Here is a 19717-nt window from a genome sequence, read left to right as displayed (position 1 = left end):
CGAGTTTACATGATTCTTTTGCTAACACTGTTCCAAAAACCTCAGCTCTTCCATTTCACAGTGTGAAACACACACACACACACACACACACACACACAGAAATGTATTTCTGAAAGTAGCAGAGCCAGGATGTGAATGGACAACTTAGGTGTCTAGCAGCTTGGACTGCCATATGATTCCTTTTTTCTTTTTTTAAAGCAACATAAGCTAATGAATTTGACGTCTGCCCAGCATGATGAATTATCTTTAATTTTTTTATGAGTGTATTTACTTCCTGGATTCATTCAGGAAACCTCACTCCCTTTCCTGTCTTGCCTGGGGAAGTTATTTCCTTCAAAGTTTCTTCTTGGACTAGGAACTTGCCTCAGGGCGCATCTTACCTGTTTCCTGGACGGAAACAAGTAGAGAGCCCCTAATAGTCCCACTAAGTAGACCTGCAGAGTATTTATCATGACGATGCCCATCAATGGGAAGGCAGCTGCAGTGCCCAAAGGGGGTCAGGCTGAGTTGAACCTGCACTCCACACTTTGTGTGGTAGTGTGGATGAGTATCACAGCATGATGGCCTGAGTTCCTGGAAAACATCCCTGAGCCTCTGTGGGATACACTTACCAGCCATGTATGCATATGGGAAACATTACAGGGTGGTCTCTGTCCCTCAGCATTTATTGAGTACTGTCATGTGCTGTGCTAAGTCCTTTCCACACATTGTTTCATCTTTCCAACAATCCTGAGAGGATATCCCTATTTTTACAGATGAGGAAACTGAGGCATAGAGGGGTACAATAACATGGTCAAGGCTGTACAGCATGTGAGTGAAGGAGCTGTGGCTGGAACCCAAGGGTGCCCAACTCCAGAGACCCTCATATGCACCTGAAACCCAGTGTAAATCCAGTAAAGAGAAATACACCTGGAAATCTTAAAAATCTTAATGGAATTCACAGGGTCCATTTTCTTAATTCTTCACGTCATCAAAGTAGCTACCAGCTTCAGGAGTTTTTCCTCTTTATTATAAATTTAGACATACAGCCTGAAATACAACTCTTCAAACCAAGAAGATGGGGAGTTACTGCTTTCCTTAACCTACTACTGAAAAATATATTCTCTATCCAATACTCAGAAGGACGCCTTTCATCACTTTTTAAAGATCTCCTGGGCTGGGCTTGTTCACCCGTAATACAGTTTCTTAGGAATACAGAATCTTCTAGGTTCCAGAAAACACGCATTTGCCTCTCTCTGGTGCTAACACATTCATTTGTGGTCAGTTAAGTCTTGAAAGAGGCCCATCCGTTCTTCGGTGTCACTGGTGCACACCAGCAGCAATACTCAGTGGTCTGACATAATGCATTGGCACCCTGAGCACCTATCCCAAGCAGCTTAGACCCAGAACAGGTGCTTTTGCTTGCCCGAAGGATTGTGCATTTGGAAGTGTTTCTGTGGCCATCTCTCTTCTCATCCTAGCAGAGGAGGTCAGCAGAAATTTTACCCGTTTAGATGAAAACTGGGATGAGGGCGGACACAGTCACACGGGGTTACGGGGAAGCCAGGTGGCAGGGAGAGAATTCTAGCAACGCTCTCGAGTGTTCCCGGAGACAGCGACTCCAGGGATAGGTGGGTGTTGGCCGCAGACCCCGCCGGGATGGGGGGGGCGAGCCCCGGTGAGGACCCACTCCCGGACCCGGCCGCGCTCCCGCAGGGGCGGGGTTGGCGGGGCGGGGACCGGGACGGGATCCGGGGAGAGGCGCGGAGCCCCGAAAGCCGAGTCTGGCGGAGGCGGAGGCGGAGGCGGGCCGGGGGGGGGGGGGGCTCCCCGCAGCTCCCGCCGCGGCACGTCCGCAGGGTCTCCGCGGGGTCGCGGCCCGGCGCCCGGGGGCCGGGGGGAGGCCGGGCTGCAGCCCCGCGGCGCACCCGCCTCCGCCCGGGGTCGCCGCGCTCCGGCGCGCTCCCCGCCCCCTTCCCCGGGACGCGGGCGGCGGCGGCGGGGGCGGCGCAGGGGAAGGGGCGGGCGGGGGCCGCCGCGCTCTCTCCTCCCACCCGCGCGCCCGCCGCGCCGCGCCGCGCTCCCCGGCCCCGAGCCGAGCCGAGCCGAGCCGAGCCGAGCCGAGCCGAGCCCGAGCGAGCGGGCGGGCGGGCGAGGCCGGCGCGGGGCCCGGCGCCGCTTCCTCCTCGCAGCCCGCGGCGTCCCCGGGCGGGCGCGCGCCGCGATGGCAGCGGCCGAGCGGGGCTGAGCCCGCCGCCCCCGCCGCCCCCGCCGCCCCCGGCCCGCGCGGCCCCGCCATGGCGAAGCAGTACGATGTGCTGTTCCGGCTGCTGCTGATCGGGGACTCCGGGGTGGGCAAGACCTGCCTGCTGTGCCGCTTCACCGACAACGAGTTCCACTCCTCGCACATCTCCACCATCGGTAAGGGGCGGCGGCCGGAGGGGCGCCCCCTCCCCCCGCCCCGGCCCCGGCCCCGGCCCCGACCCCCGGCCCCCGACCCGGCCCCCTCCCCCCGCCCGCGGGGACCGTCCGCCTCCCCGGCCGGGGGCGCTGGCGCGGCAGAGGCCGGGACCGCCCGGGGACCTGAGCCTCGGGTCCCGGAGGTGGGGGCGTCCCTGCTGTCGTCCGCGATCAGGGCTGGGCTCTCGGGCCGCGCTGGGGACCCGCCGTCCGACCAGTGCAGGCCTGGGTACCCCGAGCTGGGGCAGCGAGGACCCTGGCCCCTGAAATGACTTCCCCACCCCCCCAGGTGGAAGGGGGGAGGGGAAGCAGCCTGCGCTCCGGAGGAGGGGTTCGGGGTGGGGAGCCGCGTCACCGAGTCACTGGAACCCTCAGGTCAGGGGTGACCCAGTGTGGAGCCCCGAGGGGGGAAGACGGGAGGAAGGGAGGGGCCCAGGGATTGAGTTTCCAGAGCACAGATGTGAAGGGAAGGCAGCCACAAGGTGGGACACCTGGAGGAGGACAGATTCGGTGAGCGTGTTTGCGGGTGAAAGGGGCACTTATTAGCCAGCTCCAGAAAGAAGAACATTGGCCAAAGATTTGTATTGAAGGAGGCTGAGGACCCACCCTCCAGTACCTCTCTTTGATCTGGCGATGCTGGCAGCCTGCGCTTAGACGGACGAGATCTGGTGGCTTCCCAGACCGGACTGTGATGGCATCCCTTGTTCTAGGAGGGGTGGGTGACCTCCCCTCTGAGGGGGTTTCATGCCCTTGGGCCGTAAGGGGCCTCCTCCTCGGGAAGGTGCGAGCTGAGGAAGTCCACCCCATCTAACAGCTTCCCCCACTGTGGCCCTGGAGGAGCCTCAGCACTGCCCAGGCCCCCTCTCCAGTGGGCAGAGCCCCAGCACTCAGCTCCCACTTGAGGCTTCCACCCTTCCCCCTCCCCCCCCTCCCCCCAAACCCCCGGTCCTTGCCAAGGGAGAAGAGGGAGTGGATGGAGCCAGGAGGGACAGAGACCCGCGGCTGTGTTGTCACGTAGACCTGGAGACCTCACTTTGGGGCAGTGTGACCTTGAATACTTAAGCTTCTGAGCTTGCATATCTCATCTGTAGAATGGGAATGATAGTGCTTACCTCCCCAGGTGTTGTAAGGATTAAATGAGATCATGTTTGTTCAAAGCGCTTAACACAAAATTGGACACATGTGAAGTTGGATAAATGCTAGTTGTTACTGTTGTCATTGTCCTTGAGCTCCCGGGATCTCCTTCTCTTTTTCTTCACTATCTTCATGGGACCCAGGGTGAGGGAACAGATTCATCTTTCTCAGGAGAGTGTGAGGCAGGCTCCTAGGAGTTCTGGAGCGTGGGCTGGGCCACTGCTTGGATGAGAGGTATCTATCTCGGAGGGATGGGCGGGGTACTGAAAGCCAAGGGAAGACTGCCTGCCTCTGGGGAAGGCTCAGGGAAGACGGTGCATTGGAGAGAGGCCTGGGAGTGAGCACGGGAGGGGCTGAGGAACCAGATGGGATGTGGGGACAGGTTGCAGGATGGGGACAAAGGGCAGCAGGTTAGCACGTAAGGAAACTTTCAGTGGCTATTTTATGGATGGGTTTGGTGCCAGGAATTGCTGAGCTATCACAGGGGGCTGTGGGCTGCTGGGGCCTGAGGCAAGGGAGTGGTCTCTAAACTTTGCCTCAGGAGCTGCAGTAGTTCGCACCCTGGTGTTCTGGCCACTTTTCAAGTCCTAGGAGTGACCTAGGTTTTTCCCTGGAGCACCTTATTCATCTATCTCATTTCAGAAGCTCTTGGGCTCCCGCTCAGTGTTGTTACGGGAGCTAGTCTCCCCTAGAAGATGTGTCCTACACCTTTCCTACAGACAAGTGGGGGAACCTGTGTTTCTGAAATCTCAAGGTGGCCCTTCTGAGACTTCTGTTTTCCCTAAGTCCCTTGCTAATCACCAGCCCTTCTTATGTCTGTCCCACCTCATCTTCTTGTTGGACACCTTGTTCCTGCTGGAGAGGCAAAAGTGCACTTTCCCCTCACAGGTCCCTGGGACTTACTCAGGGTCCCCCTGGAGCCGACCAGTTTAGAGGTAGAAGAGAATTAGCAAAGGAAGTGGAAGTGTCTCTATAGCACAGTCCCCATGCCATCTGCTCAGGGCTCTCGGTATATTGACCTGAAGCCCGAGCAGGTCCTTTCCCTGCATTTCTGATGGTTGGGTCCTTTTCCCAGGACACAGAGGACTCTTTTGGAGTTTGGATTCCATGGAAAAGAAAGCTGCCTTTCTTCACAGTAGCCTTTTGAAATCTGCCCACTGGGCTCCTTACATATGTTTGGTTTGAAGCAACCTAAGGCACATATGAGTCTATCTCATCTTGGGCATGTTTTTCAGCAATAACTACAACTTAGGGACGGATGGTCAAGAAAAGCTTTCCTTTCAGTGATACAGAAAGTTTCCCTTGGAGTTGGAAAGGGCGACTAGGACTCAAATCAAGGAGCCCAGAAAATGGGGTCTACCAAACCATATTCATTAATTTATCCATTCAGAAAAAATGCACGTGTCCTGTAGCTGGGCTCAGTGCCGAGACCTGGAGATTCCATGATGAATAACACACGTCCTCACCTCTCTCGATTTGCTCCTTGTCTGAGATACATTTCTTTACCACGCTGGACATTTTTCTAGGCACTTTTCCTGGAGTAACTTCGGTGAAATGGGGAAAACAAGGCATTTCACTAGTTATTGCCAAAACAGAGTTCAGATTCTTGGATCATGTCATGATGGCATCTAGGCTGGCACTTTTGTGATTTACTGTTTATGCTTGGAGAGCCTGTGACATTCCAGAGAAGGGCCTGCCAGGGAGCAGTGAGGAGACCTTGAAGGTAGGCTGAGTCACTCACTGCCCCTCTTTTCGTCAGCAGGTGGGCGGCTGGCCATGAGCTAGATCTGTGCCACGAGCAAGCCTTTCCCATGAGGCTGTGCTCACCCGGACGGTGGTGGTGGTGGTGGTGGTGGTCGTCGTCGTGTGCAGGTGGGCAGCCAGCCAGGGCCTTAAATGGCCTCTGCTGGTTCCTCACCTGTTTAATTAATTAAGGATCCACTACAAAGCCCTGTGCCAGGCACTGTTCGAGACCTATTCAGTCCACCTTTTCCTTTTTTTTTTTTTTAATTTTTATTTATTTATGATAGTCACACAGAGAGAGAGAGAGGCAGAGACATAGGCAGAGGGAGAAGCAGGCTCCATGCACCGGAGCCCGACGTGGGATTCGATCCTGGGTCTCCAGGATCACGCCCTGGGCCAAAGGCAAGCGCTAAACCGCTGCACCACCCAGGGATCCCCAGTCCACCTTTTCCTAGTTAGGGAGGTGGCACACAGGCGAGAAGAGCCAAGGCCTCAGCAACGAGATGGAGATCGGGAAGCACTTAGTGAAGCACTCTTCACATGTGGGAGATCAATTATGATCACTGTTACTGTGAGCGAAGCTCTCGCAGGCGTCATCAGCAGCTAAGCAAGGATACGAGGGTGCAGGGGCAGCCGGGGACTGGGCAGGAGCCCGTGAGAGCTAGAGCTGGGACAAAGTGCTAGAGGAGGCCAGACGAGAAGCCGCCCCCCCCTCCCCGCCCTTACTAGAAGCAGCAGGGAAGGCTCTAGAAGGAGGGGAGGCTGGTGTGGGGAGGCTGGTGTGGGCTGCTTTTCAGTTCCTGGAGGGGAAGGAGCAGATGGAATAACAGAGCAGAGACGACCGAGGTGGGAATTCAGTGGGTGTTTATGGGATTCTGGGCACTCTGGCTACAGAACAGAAGGGAGTTTTTAGGAGAAGAGTGAGAACATTCCTCTGTTCATATCTCTGTCTCCCAGATTCTACGTGCATGAGGATGAAACCAAATCTTATCCCTTTATGTTTTCATAGTCCTAGTGTTGGGCCAGGTTCAAGTCTCAGAAATGTTGTTGAGTTAATGGATGAAGGAGGGCAGAGGGCATCCAGGGCCTGGCTAAGGAGGTGGGACTTGGGCCTTCGCAGCGGGATAGTTTTCTGAGCTGGGGAATAGATATGGTGACAATGACACTTAGGGTACGGGTTGGGAGCGGCAGTTAAGACCCGCAGCAGGGAGACCAGTCAAGAGTTGTCAACACAAGGGACTTCCAGATCTGTTCTCTCTGCCATACACTCCTCCTGGGGCCCCCACACCAAACTACACACCTGCTCCTATCTTCCTCTCCGAAGTGGAGAGTGGTCTGAAGCAGTCAAGCTGGCAACTTCTCCAAGGGCCTCATGTGACCTGTGCTGCTGGCCAAGGCAGGGAGACCATGTCCTATCCTACTATCCTTGCAGTCCCTTCGTAGACATTGTCACATGGTCTCTGATCTTTTTGTTTTAAAGGCCACCTGGGTTCCAAGGAGGCTGCCCTGTGATTTTTCCGGTTTGACTGGTTGAACCACTGCCTGGGGCTTCAGGGAGGCTTCCTCCACCTGGCTTTGCTCCTGCAGGCTCCCCTTTCTCTGGAAATTCTGTTTGAACTGGCTTGGGTGGCCTGGGGCTAGGGCTGTGGGTGACTGAAGGGGAGGGAGATGCCTAGGGAAGGATCAGGGGGCTTGAATCTGAGCAGGAACCTAGAGACCTAACAAAGGAGGCAAATGCTTGGGCACCAGGTGCTCCCCACAGCAGGGGGAGCTGCGGGAGGAGGGAGGGACGCCCACTGAACAGAAAGAGCACTGACTGTGTGAGATTCCCTGTGGCCTTACCCGGCTCTGCTACCTTCAGATGCTTATTTAACATCCCTTTCCTTAGTCTCCACATCTGTAAATCGAAGAGTAACAGAATCTTTCTTAAAGGTCCTCGTGACAATTACAGAGGCTAACGGATGCAGGCACTTGGCTGAGCCCTCCATGAAATGGTAGCCACTGTGATTATATTACCATCCTTATTATTTGTTATTCCTAGCTCGTAAGAAGGTTGTAGACATGAATATACTGTCAGTGATGCGCTTTGAGGCCATCCTATTTGTCACTCACGCACCCAGTTGCTAAGGTGCCCGCCAGGAGCTGGGGATACAGCAGTGACCAAACAGGACTCAGGCACCAGCTCCCTTACAGGGGTCACGGGAGCAGGCTCTGGGTTTCATCTCAGATTCTGTGCCAGCTACCCCCCCCACCTTGCCCCAGCAGAAGCTCTGGGAAGGAAGAGTGAGTTGGGAAGGAGTGGGGAGATGGGGGCTCTGCTTGGGGTCACCCGGCCTCAGGCCCCCATTCCACACACCCCATTCCCCAAGGATATGATCTCTGAGAACAGCTCTAAAACCCTCCGAGGCTTTCATTTCAGCTGTTCTGCACACCTGTGCCACCTTCCCAGCTTGGCAGACCACCCCCACCTTTGAGGGCCCTGCCTCTTCTCCCTCCTCCCATCCTCCCTCGCTCCCCAGACATCCTGGTGATGAGCTTTATAGCATGAAAGTCGATATTTGGCCATTACCCTTCTACCCTGATTGCCAGTTCTTCTCAGAGTGCCTTCTTCTGTAATCTAATATTTGTGCCTGTTTCCCTGTAAAACTGCCAATTTTCTGCACAGGCGTGTGACCTCTCCTTGGCTCTCCTTCCTGGGCAGTGTGCTTTGTCAGGGGGGCCACAGAGCTTCCTGGACGATTTATTCCTTGCACTGAGGAGAGGATTAATCATCAGCTTGGTTTTATAACAGGGGAAACTAAGGCCCCAAGAAAGGTGATGGCTCATACCTTGTGTGCAGGTGGCCCGAAGTTGAACCACACCCCCTCTGCAGTTTCTCCAGACTGGCCTGGGGCATGCCCTTGCTCCTCCCAGAAGACCCTCCCACAGGCTGCCAAGTGGAACCTCTCTCCAGTGAACCAGGCTGTGCCTCCCCCACCCACGGAGAGCTCTGGGATGGAGGGACATTTGTACTTCTGTTGCTGGCCCCATCTGCCTACTTGACATAACCCGCTGGGGAAGTGTCAGGTGCTAGGATTCAGGAGTCTGGCTGGGGAACCTTTGAGGGCGAGATCTGAGTGTTGCCCTCGTATTACTATCTTGATAATATATTTACTGAGAACTCTGACTGGGGACCCATAATCTGTAGAGAAGGCTGACCATGGCTTCAAAATGTGGGTCATCCCCTGACAGCTCTCAAAATTTTTCTTTTTCTTTTCTTTCTTTCTTTTTTTTTTTTTTTTGATTTTATTTACTCATTCAGGAGAGACACAGAAAGAGAGAAAGGCAGAGGGAGAAGCAGGCTCCATGCAGGGAGCCCGATGTGGGACTCGATCCCGGGTCCCAGGATCACATCCTGGGCTGAACGTGGCACTAAACCGCTGAGCCACCCAGGCTGCCCTCTCAAAATTTTTTCTCACTGATCTTTTCTCCTGGGATGTACTGACTTCATTCATTCACTCATTTATTCTTACACTCACCCACACATTCATTTTTTTCTTTCCTTTATTCAATTTTGTTGAATAATATATATTATTATATGTGCCTCTGCCAGGCAATGGGAATGTGAAATGAATAAGATGCTGTTTTGCCCTCTGGGAGCTCACAGTGCAGACAGTTGGAAAGTCAGGCATCCAAACCGACAAGCAGAAGAGCATGCAAAACCAATGTCAAAATGCTTGGGAATCACAGAGGTGATAAATTCCTCCGGGTTGGTTGGTGAAGGCTTCACAGAAGCAACATTGGAGTGGTTCCTGGAAGACCAAGTAGGGCTCCTCAGGGGCCAAAGGGTGGAGGAGGAGGTGCTGTGAAAAATACCTCATGATTTGGGGCTTCTACTCTTCTGCCTGGCGGGGCCGGCTGATAGTGGCTGGGCCATGGTCGTACCAGCTTCAGTTCAACGAGATCTTTGCTAGGAGTTTGCTCTGTTGGCTCTGTGTAAAGGCCCTGGAGGCCCTGCCCCTGACAAGATGTTTGCTCCTGAGGCTCCCAGCCCCAGTCTTTTTCTCTAGGAACTTTCTGCTACCTGGGTCAACATGGCCCTGCTCAGGAAGAGGCTCAGGAGGAAGGTGGAAGGGTGAGTGGTCCGTAGCTTGGCAGGTCTTGGCTGCGTCAGCAGTGAGCAACAACCATTCAGGAGCAGGCTCTGGGAGGCAACGCCCAGGTCAGGGATCTGCCAGAGGGGAGCAGGACAGGATTAGCTGGAGCACACAGCACATGTCACAGAGGCCCTCTGTAGATCTGTGCCCATTGCAGTGGGAAGGGCAACAGGAAGGGAACTGGAGTGTCCTGTGTACCTACTATGTTCACAGGAACAGTTGTGCTTTACACATATGAGCCGTTCAGTGTAGAGATGTCATCATACAGTAAGGGGCAGGGAGTCCCCGAGCTGGCCTTGCTAGCATTCAAGAAGTTCCTCAGTACATTCTTCAGGTTAGATCCTCCGAACAAGTTTATGTGTATGTGCGCACACATGTGCACAGGTGAGGCTGGGAACCCCCTGAGATCCCAGAGAAGGGAAGAGTCTTGCTCTGCTTCCCCACCTCCTACCTCCACCTTTACAACAAAGGAAAGAGTAACATGGGTCCCTCTTCCTCTTCTCTTCCAGAGAACTTCAATCTTGATTAAAGTGTGTTCTTGCCTGAGGGATATGTGCTGTTTCTCCTCCCCAACATCCTGGTCCTCAGATCTTTGTGCTGGTACCACTTGTCACGCAGCCCAGAGGTCACCAGTTTAAAAGGTCTTTGCTGACCAGCCAATCTAAAGCAGCTTTCACAGGATCTCTTCACTCTCTACTCCACTATTCTGCTTTTGCCCCTTAATGTCACTCTGAAATTATTTATTTGTTTGCTTATTATCTGTCCTCCCCCCTAGAATGGAAGCACTCTGGAGACAAGGATCTTCCTGTATTACTCACTGCTGTGTCTTCTAGTACCTAGCTTAGTTCCTGGCACAGAGTAGGCACTCAGTGACAGTTGGTTTGAATGAATACATACCCGGATGAATGAATGCACGCATGCATTTTCCAAGAGGACTTTTGGTCTTCCTGAGGGGGCGCTGCAGCCTGTATTGGTGTCTTGGGACTCCTAGACTGATGAGTAACTTACTATGCTACACCTGTGTTTGGGACTGAGAAGAGGTGGAGAATTCTGTAAGGGGCGAGCAGTTTCCAGTAGTTTCTAGCTCTTCTGCTCAGCTACATGTCCTAGGGGAAGTTCAGACCTAGCTGGGAGCAAGAAAGCATGAGCAGGGTCCTCTTTGGTGAATGCAGAGAGGAGGGATTGGGCTCTTATACTAAAGGTCACTATTGCCTGTGTCTCAGAGTCACTGCAGGTGTCCGATGATTCCCATCAGCTCAGCCAGCTGCTGGAGTGCCTTGCAGTAGTAAGCACCTGGGCCCAGGCACTGGGGACAAGCCTGCCTTCCAGCCTCCTGGGACTCCATGTTTGCCTGGGAAATCCTTCTACGTGATAACGGCCCCTGGGTTTCCAAAGATTGACCCTTTAAGGTTTTATGTGAAGATGGTAGCCTCTAGAGGTGTCCTGATCCCCATATCACCTCTGAGCACATCGAAGGAGTATGTGTATGTTTGTGTGTGTGTGTGCGTGTGCATGTGTGTGCATGTGCATGCGTGTCTTAAAAAAGAAAGGAGGGGGACACCTGGGTGGCTCAGTGGTTGAGCGTCTACCTTTGGTTCAGGGTGTGATCCTGGGGTCTAGGGATCAAGCCCCGCATCGGGCTCCCTCTGAGGAGCCTGCTTCTGTCTGCCTGTGTCTTTGCCCTTCTCTCTGTGTCTTTCATGAATAATAAAATTAAAAACTATTGGAAAAAAAGGGGGCGGTTAGAGTATCATTCTGAAATCTGCAGTCTTTCTTGTGGGTAGCATCCGCATCAGAGCCCCTGACTCAGGGTCCCGGAGGTTAAAACAGGGCCTTGGATTTAGAAGATCAGGATTCTGCCAAAGAGCAGCGCCTCCTCTTTTATTTCTGCTTCCCATCCCTCCCAGGGAGAGCTGGTGTGAATGCTGACAAATGCATTTGCTGAGAGCACCCGGTGCACCTTCTCCCCAGAGCGGGGCCAGTTTGAGGGACAGTCCATTTGCAAGTGGGTAAGAGGAGGAAGTCAGGTGGCCACTTGCAGTCCAGCATATAAGGAGGCTGTGTCCCCAGACGGAAGAGGAGCAAGGCAAGTAGCAGGTCCCTACCTGGTATGAGGGACTTTGGTGTCCTGGGACCCTTTGTCTCGCATCTTCTCTTGGGATTTGTCTCTTAGCTTGCCTTCTGTATTGTTCTTGTGTCCCTTCTTCCCCTCATTTGTCCCTCAGTTAGGGGGAAGATGGCATCATCAGTCTCTTGGTGTTACGGATTTTCTCTCTTGCCGAGAGAAGAGGGTTTTGAAGTGGGGATTACTCTGATGCCTTCTTTGGGGTGGCAAAGTCAGGCAGCCACCTCCCTGAAGGGTCGGCCTTTCCCTGAAACTTGTTTTGCAGTTGTTCAGGATGACCTCCTTGGAGGTGACCTCCTGCCACAACCACCCCCCCCCCCTCCCGCCTCCCCGTGAGCTCCGCATGTCCAGCACTGGCTGGTTTCCTGCCAAGGAGGAGCTGGGGGCCTTTCCTGAGTTTAGGGCTTGGTAACTGGAGCCAGCTTGGCCCCAGGGATTGGGTGTCTGCCTTGGGTTTCAGGTGGATTAAGTTGTTCCTGTTATGGCGTCTCATTGCTAATGAAAAGGCTCAAGTCACGCTGCTGGTCCTTTGGGCTGTGGTTGATCACGGTGATAACATTTGGCACGCAGAAGAAACTTATTTCCACTTGAAACATGTGGCACTTGGCAAGCAGGCAAGCTGGCACCTGACATTAACCCATTAGGTGCTGGCCTGCCAATAGGTGCACCCTCACGTTGCCAGAATTTAGGTTGTAGGCAGACTTGGGGTAGGGGCATCTGGGCTCCATGGTGGGTGGCATTTTCTCTGTTTGCTGAGACACCGTGGCTTAGTGCTGGCCCCTTGTCTCACCTCCCTGCCCTGTCCTCTTTCCTCTCCCCAGTATGAGCCCCCAACTTCCCAGAGCTCTTGCTGTCCCCCATCCCCCCCTACAGTTCCCCCATCTCCTCATTTCCTGGGGAACTGGTAGCTTCTTCAGCTGACAGTTCATAAAACTCTGTGTGTCAGGCCCTGTGTTCCTGGCTTTCTACCTTCTCTCAGAACCCTCACATCAATTCCCTGACATCCGGGGTTGTCATTCCCATTTTACAGGTGAAGAAATAGCAAAGAGAGGGTGAGAAGACCATGTGGGCGATGCGTGGGGAAAGCAGGATCAGAAGCGAACTCTGACCACGCAGTTGTATTCTTACTGACCAAGCCACTGTTCCTTGAGCCACACTCACTCCGTGCTTCCCAGGGCTCTCTGGGGAGGCAGATGGTCATGGCAAGGGTGTGCTCTGTTCCCTTCTTTCCACGGTCTTCTCAGCCCCTCACTGCTGGACTGAAGGGGCAGTAAGTGCGCTGCTGTTTTACCACCCACAGTGAGCCATCTCCCCTGCCCTGTCCCTCTGTCCCATTCCAGCCCCCAGTACCCAGAGGCCAAACCTTGCCCCTCCTCCTCTTCTCTGACAGCCACCCTGTCACTGTGCTCCAGGGCTCCACTTGTGGCCTGGCTATCTCTGAGGGTTCCTGCTGGAGAAGCAGAGGCTGTACGGACAGGGACACAGCAGGAAGAGCCAGAGGCCACGGATGTAGTGAGGGCAACACTATCCACAGTCCTAGGCAGGAGGCACTTAGCTGAGGAGCTTTTCTTGCCAATGTCTGCAAGGCATTCACATGGCAGGACACGCATCTCTGCTCTTGAGCCACAGGCACCCATCCTCATGCTCTCTGGGCCACTAATGGAATTACCACTTGATGCCTGGCACTTTGCTGAATTGGAGGCAGAGATTTTAAAGACAGAAGATATTGTCAAATACAAAATACACTCTCTGCCCCAGAGGCACCGTACATCTGGATGGGGCTAGAAGGCAAAAACTAGCAGGCAGCAATAAGCAGGGAATTGGGAGGGGGTTTCTTCCAGGCCCATAGTCGACACATCTTGCCTGCCTGCCCTGGTGGGGGGTGTGGGGGGTGTGTGTGTGGGGGTGGGGATTAGGCAGCAGTGGACAGACACAGGCTGGGACTCTTCAGGCAATCCCGAGGCCCTTTCAAGCTTCACTGGGGAGGGCAGATGTGCTATGAGGATACCCATGGGCTGGAAGGTGGGGTCTGTGCCGGCATCCAGCACCCCCAGCCCCCACACTGGCCAGCGTGTTCTGTCTTTAGGCATCACTGCTCCTCTGCACATCTGCCTCATGTTCCTCTTGTTACCAGATGACTAATCCTCTCGGCACCGTCTGGAGGGAGCTGATTTAATTGGCTTAGCTAGATTGCCTTGCCCACGTTGGCCAGGTCACTTTGGGGGTCACCAGCAAGCCCTTTGATGGAGCAAGGCTCCTGTGGTCAGAGAGCCACCCCTGATGCTTCTCCTCGGAGAACACACTGCACCCAGCCCTGCCTCCCTGAGCAGAAGCTCCAGGCTCGGCAGTTCCGGCCAGAGAAGGATGCTGGGTGTGGCGGACACCGTGGCGGGCACATCTGAGTTACTGAGAAAAACAATGAGCTGCTCGTCGTGCTTTAGATTCTGGCTTGGCGGAGGGCCCCATCTTCCTGACTTTCTCCTCCAGGGCTCCCAGTGTCTTCAGGAACGTCTGCCAGAGCTGTGTGGAGGCCGTGTACTTGGTTCTTCACAACACAGTGTGCCCCGTGCCTGGGAAAAGAAGCCGGCTCTCTTGTAGGGACAGTGACGTGGCACTGTGCAAGGTGATGCATCTGGGCTTAGTGCAATCCTGAACGGTCTCAAGGAGCAAAGGGTTCTCTGAAAATAGGTTATGGGGGGCTTGCTCCATGAGTGCCCAGGGCCTCACTTCTAGAAGCCTCATGATAGAACAGCTGTGGGGTGTGCCAGGGTGTGGCAGGAGAGGCAGTAAGATTCTGCAGCCACTGGTTGAGGGACCAGTACCCTGCTGGTGGGTGTTAGGAGGCTGGTTCTCCAGTTCTGGTTCAGCTCCAGGGTGTGGGAGCATGAGGAAGTGACCCGGCATCTCTGTGCCTCCAGTAGTAATCACCACTCTTACCTGCTTCACAGGGCTGGCACAAGAACTGAGGGCTCTAGATTCCTTAGCTAAGGGGTGTGCCACAGTTATAACTATGAGGATAATATATTGGGTGTGGTGCTGCCTAGAGATGGGCTAGACAGTTGGTTCTCAAACTTGTATACCCCAAATTTAGCAGGTCTGGTGGACCTGGCTCCCCAATGATGTTGATGCTGCTGGTCCCTGAACTAGCCAGGCACTAGACCAGGTAACCATTACCATGTCAAAGGTTCTCTGGGCTTGTTTGCCTGGCTGCTCTCTGGGAAACTGTTATTCAGCAGAAGGAAGGTAGGAATGAGAGAAGGCCCTTCTACCATGTACAGGTGCTTCACACCTGTGGCCTAATTCATATCCCACAACAGCCTGTAGGAGGCCAGTGGGAGCCTCATTCTGCAGGTAAGAAAACTGAGGCTCAGAGAAGTTGAAAGTTGCACAGCAAGCGCTGGAATCCAGATTCAGACCCAGGTCTTTCTGATCCCAATGCTGATGGATAGCTGTATTAGGATGGTGGGCTCAAACAGTATTAGGGCTCAAACTTTCCTCTAAAAATCACCCATCACCCTGCTAAAATCAGAAGTCCCTTGCCCTTGCCCTCAGATTCTGAGTCAGTGGGTCTAGACCAGTCAAGATAGCACCTTTTTTTAAAAAAAATAAATCACTCCAGGTGATCGAAAGCTGAACACCTGCAAAGCACACCTGGAGAATGGGCGCACAACTATGCCACCTCACCTGACACTGCTTCACCTGATGCTTCAGGTGCAAAGCCTCAGTCCAAACTTCAAACTGCAGTACATATTAGAATCATCTGGAAAGCTTATTAAACTAATTCCTGGGCCCTGCCCCCAGAGTTTCTGATTCCATAGGGGTCTGAGGTGGGACTCAAGAATTTGCATTTCTAAAAAAAAAAAAAAAAAAAAAGAATTTGCATTTCTAACAAGTCCCTGCTGATGCTGATGCTGCAGACCAAGGGACCATACCTTGAGAACCACTGGCTGTCTTGGGACGCCTGGGTGGCTCAGTGGTTGAGCATCTGCCTTTGACCCAGGGCGTGATCCCGGAGTCCCAGGATCGAGTCCTACATTGGTCTCCCTACGTGAGCCTGCTTCTCCCTCTGCCTCTTTCTCTTGGTGTCTCTCGTGAAAAAAATAAATAAAATCTTTAAAAAAAAAAAAAAAAAAAAACGCTGGCTGTCTGGAAGTGTGGCCTTGCCTGGAAGTGTAACTCAGCATCTCGGGCCTCATCTCACAGCTATCAGATCAGACTGTGCATCTTCACACAATCCCCAAGTGGTCTGTGTGCACTTTAGTGTTTAAGGAGTGCTGCCCTAGAGGAGCTAGAGGGGGAACACACAGGGGATGGAGGTAGGTGGGAGGATCTCTCCTCCCCACAGAGTTTGGAGATCAGCAACGAAGGGCCAGACCATTAGCATGAGCACCCAGAGGGGGCTGATGAAGAGCTGAGAGCTGAGGCTTGGGAAGGATGGAAGACTCTTCCCTAAGGAAGGTGGAGGGAACAGAGGCCCATTCTGAGGAAATGAGGTGGGCCTTAGGAGCGGCTTCATCAGGCAGCAATCATCTCACCCTGGAGAGGAAAAGGAACACCGTGGAGTGTGTGGCATTAAGGGGGGGCCCAGCTGGGTGGGGTCATTGGCTGTAGGGAAGGGGATAGGTGGGCACACCTCCGTGTAAACGGTGTGTTCAGCAGCTACAAGGGCCCCACTGAGGTGGGAAAGCAAGATTCTATGGGTGACCAGCCGGGCCAGGGTTTTGACTGCTCTGCAGGGCTCAGCAGCAGAGAAAACTAACAGTCACACAAGGGGGATGGAGGGGCCACAGATGAGCACAGTCCTGGCAGGCCAGGGGTGGAGTGGTAGGTGGGCACAGTGGGAGGTCCAGGCTATGGACCGGAGGGAGTAGAAAGAATGAGTTCACTAGAAGATCACTGGGCTGTACATCTTTTTTTTAATTAAAAAAAGGGGGGTGCTTGGGTGGCTTAGTTAAGCATCTACTTGCAGCTCAGGCCATTATCTCAGGGTCCTGGGATCAAGCCCCTCATCAGGATTCCTGCTTCTCCCTCTTCCTCTGCCCCTCCCCCCTCTTGTGTGTGCTCTCTCTCTCACTTTCAAATAAATCTTTTTTTTTTTTTTTAAAAAGAGTGGGTGGGAGAGGAAGATCTCTCAAAAGGCCTAGACTTACTGTGTTTCTTGCTTAGTGCTTATGAATAGCCAAAATGGAAACATTTTACTTCTCTGAGCTCCACAGATTTTACTGGGTGGTCAGGTGGATCTAAGTTGTAAGAGGAACAGATGTAGGGGTGCTGTGGGCCCCCAGAATCCCTCAGTGTCAGTCCCTGGCCACACAGCTAAGAAGTGAGGGAAGCAGAAGGAATCCAAGCCCAGCGCTCACTCCTAGGGTAGCTGCCTCTTCTAACACCTGCTTACATTCTCGGGCTGAGTACCCTAGTGTTGGGAGCTCCTCCCCGGCTGAGCTTTGCTCAAGGACCTACAGAGAAACCCACATAGGGACGCCTGGGTGGCTCAGCGGTTGAGCGTCTGCCTTTGGCTCAGGGCATGATCCCAGAGACCTGGGATCAAGTCCTGCATCAGGCTTCCTGCATAGAGCCTGCTTCTCCCTCTGCCTATGTCTCTGCCTCTTTCTCTGTGTCTGTCATGAACAAATAAATAAAATATTTTAAAAAAGAAAGAAACCCACATAGTTAAGTCCTCTGTATCTAGTTAGTTTATAACCCTCACCCTCCTGAAAAGCAGTGCTGGGGGTAGCATGGGCTCTGACATCAAACAGGCCTGTGTTCCGACCTCTGCCACCTGCTGTGCTGACCTTGGGCTAGTTATCTTACCTCTCTGGGCCTTTGTCTCCTTTCCATTAAGTTCTGTAATGTCAGGGATCGTATGTCCTTTTTAAGTCCCCATAGAAGTTTGTGGAATAAACAGAGAACTTTCTACCTGCCACCTTGTGACCACTTTGCACAAGGCACTGTCCTTGACCAGGCTTGCTGGACTAATATGAGGATGACCTAGGTTGATTATAAAATGGACAGAATTGCTGGTTCTCCTGGGAAGCCAGCACTGTACCATTAAAGAACAAGAATTTCCTGATTCCCTTCTGTGCCAGGAATGGTGAGAAGCAAATTCTTGATAACTATTTGAGAAGAGGGTGAGCATGCTACTGCCCCAACAAGGCCAGGGGCCCTCCACCCTCGTTTTCTCAGCACACTTGGAAGACTGGCTGCCAGACATTGCCCATTTGCAAGAGTACAGCTCAGTAGATATGAATCAGTTTGGGCAGGCGAAAAATGATTCACGTCTGACCAACTTGATTTATTTATTTATTTTTTTAATTTTTATTTATGATAGTCACAGAGAGAGAGAGAGGCAGAGACACAGGCAGAGGGAGAAGCAGGCTCCATGCACCGAGAGCCCGATGTGGGATTCGATCCCGGGTCTCCAGGATCAGGACCTGGGCCAAAGGCAGGCGCTAACCTGCTGCGCCACCCAGGGATCCCGACCAACTTGATTTAGTTTGGGTTGTCCGTTCTCAATCTTTTCCTCCCCTCTAGTTAAATGATGATTGGTTGTGATGGGAAGAGGCAAGAGCCTGAACTTAATCTGTCTGTGGTTGTGGAAGCTGAGGGACAGGCCAGAGAAGGGGAGAAGCGTTCCCATTGGTAAAGAACTAATGCTGAGAGGGAATATCAGTGGTGTTGGGGACTCTGGTACCTCTGGGGTCTTTGGGGCTATGCTGTGCAGCCTGGTGACTACCATCCATCTGGAACTCTGCCTTGACTATGTTCTCCACACAAAAACTGGTTAATGATGCCCATTCCTGACCTGTCTCCAGGGACTACATGAAGACTTAAGCTTAATTAATCTACTAGATGCAGCTCTTGAATCACTGGGCACAGTGCCCGGGCACAGTTGGGACTGGGAAGAGGCATGGTGATAAAAACGTCTCCCTTCATCTCTGTCGTCACTCAGATTCAAGCCTGTGTGCTGCTGGTGCTGCTGACTCTTCCTGCAAGTTTCCCCAAATATGGTTCTGCCTTGGGCTGGAAATGCCTTATGATTTCGGGTCTCAGGTCTCGCGGCAGCTTAGCTCCTCAAGCCCTTGGGCAGATGAGCCTGAGAACCCTGTCTATCTCCCCCTCTCTCTCCCAGCAGCATGCTGTGCCCTGCCCCTTCCTCTGGTCACTGGTGGTCATTTACAAGCACCCATGATGCACCAGGACTGTACTCGGTTATAGTAATAACTGCATCCACTGAGTGTCTCCCAGGTGCTGGGCACTGTATCTCGTCTGGTCTTCTTGTCCACCTTCTGAAATGATTGGTGACGTCTCCATTTTACTGATGAGGAAATGGAGACGCAGAGAAGCAAGATGCCCAAAGTCATAGCTATAAGTGAAGTGGCCAGAGTCAGGATTCAAGCTCAGGCCTGGCTTCAAAGCCCATACTTCTAAGTAAAGAAGTAAACAATAATGCTTCCTCTAGTAAATGGGGGCCAGTCAACAGTAGATCCACCAGGCCTTCTTGGTGGGCTTCTGCTAGCTGCTCAGGGCTATGTACACAGGCACACAGGTCCTTCCCCACATCCCTGACAGCATCACATCCCCTCCTGGTTAATAATAAGGCGGAGAAAGAAAGAAAGAAAGAAAAGAAAACCAGGCAAACTAGGTAGGTTGCTATTCCTAGGGGTTAGAGTTCCAGGGTGGACAAATAAATACCCGCAGTTCTTTCCAGAAATGTAAATAGGAAGACCTCATAAGAGTAGAGGGAGACACATTTGGGGGTTGAGTGGGGCAGTGATGGCATGGATTCCCTTGTACTCTCACTCTGCCCTCCTCCTTCCCCTCCCCCACCCAACCCTTTACTGCTGGCAACTCTCAGGTCAAGGAGGAAGAGAAGCCCCATTCAAAGCCCAAAGTCCCAGACCCTTCCTTAGGCTCAATCTTTGGCTCAAGGAGGCCCTTACCTCATGCCATCTTTCTGGCAATATTAGGCCATAGGCAATCCCTTTCAGTGCGAAGGGTCTTTACCATTTGGTCTCAGCACTACTCTTCCTAACTTCCTCACTCTCTTCCTTTCTCCAGGCGTGGATTTTAAGATGAAGACCATAGAGGTAGATGGCATCAAAGTGCGGATACAGATCTGGTGAGTTGGGGAGGAGGAGGA

General features: G+C 53.1%; 1 protein-coding gene across 4 annotated transcripts in view; it reads left to right on the top strand.

Moving 5' to 3' along the window:
* The window catches only part of RAB15 (RAB15, member RAS oncogene family), a 35295-nt gene that overhangs the window by 9103 nt on the left and 6475 nt on the right, over positions 1 to 19717 (top strand). The window contains exons 1-3 of one of the 4 annotated variants that reach the window (XM_077909637.1): positions 2264 to 2400; positions 14065 to 14200; positions 19636 to 19696. In XM_077909637.1, the coding sequence (XP_077765763.1) occupies positions 19650 to 19696 (47 nt within the window). In that variant the 5' untranslated portion in view covers positions 2264 to 2400; positions 14065 to 14200; positions 19636 to 19649. Of the gene's footprint in view, positions 1 to 1590; positions 1611 to 2192; positions 2401 to 14064; positions 14201 to 19635; positions 19697 to 19717 lie in introns of those variants that run through there. The other 3 variants (XM_077909638.1, XM_077909635.1, XM_077909636.1) reach the window with 3 other exon arrangements.

This window comes from Canis aureus, chromosome 9, assembly GCF_053574225.1.
Source record: "Canis aureus isolate CA01 chromosome 9, VMU_Caureus_v.1.0, whole genome shotgun sequence".
Classification (NCBI taxonomy): domain Eukaryota; kingdom Metazoa; phylum Chordata; class Mammalia; order Carnivora; family Canidae; genus Canis; species Canis aureus.
This window is presented reverse-complemented; position numbering and strand designations above follow the sequence as displayed.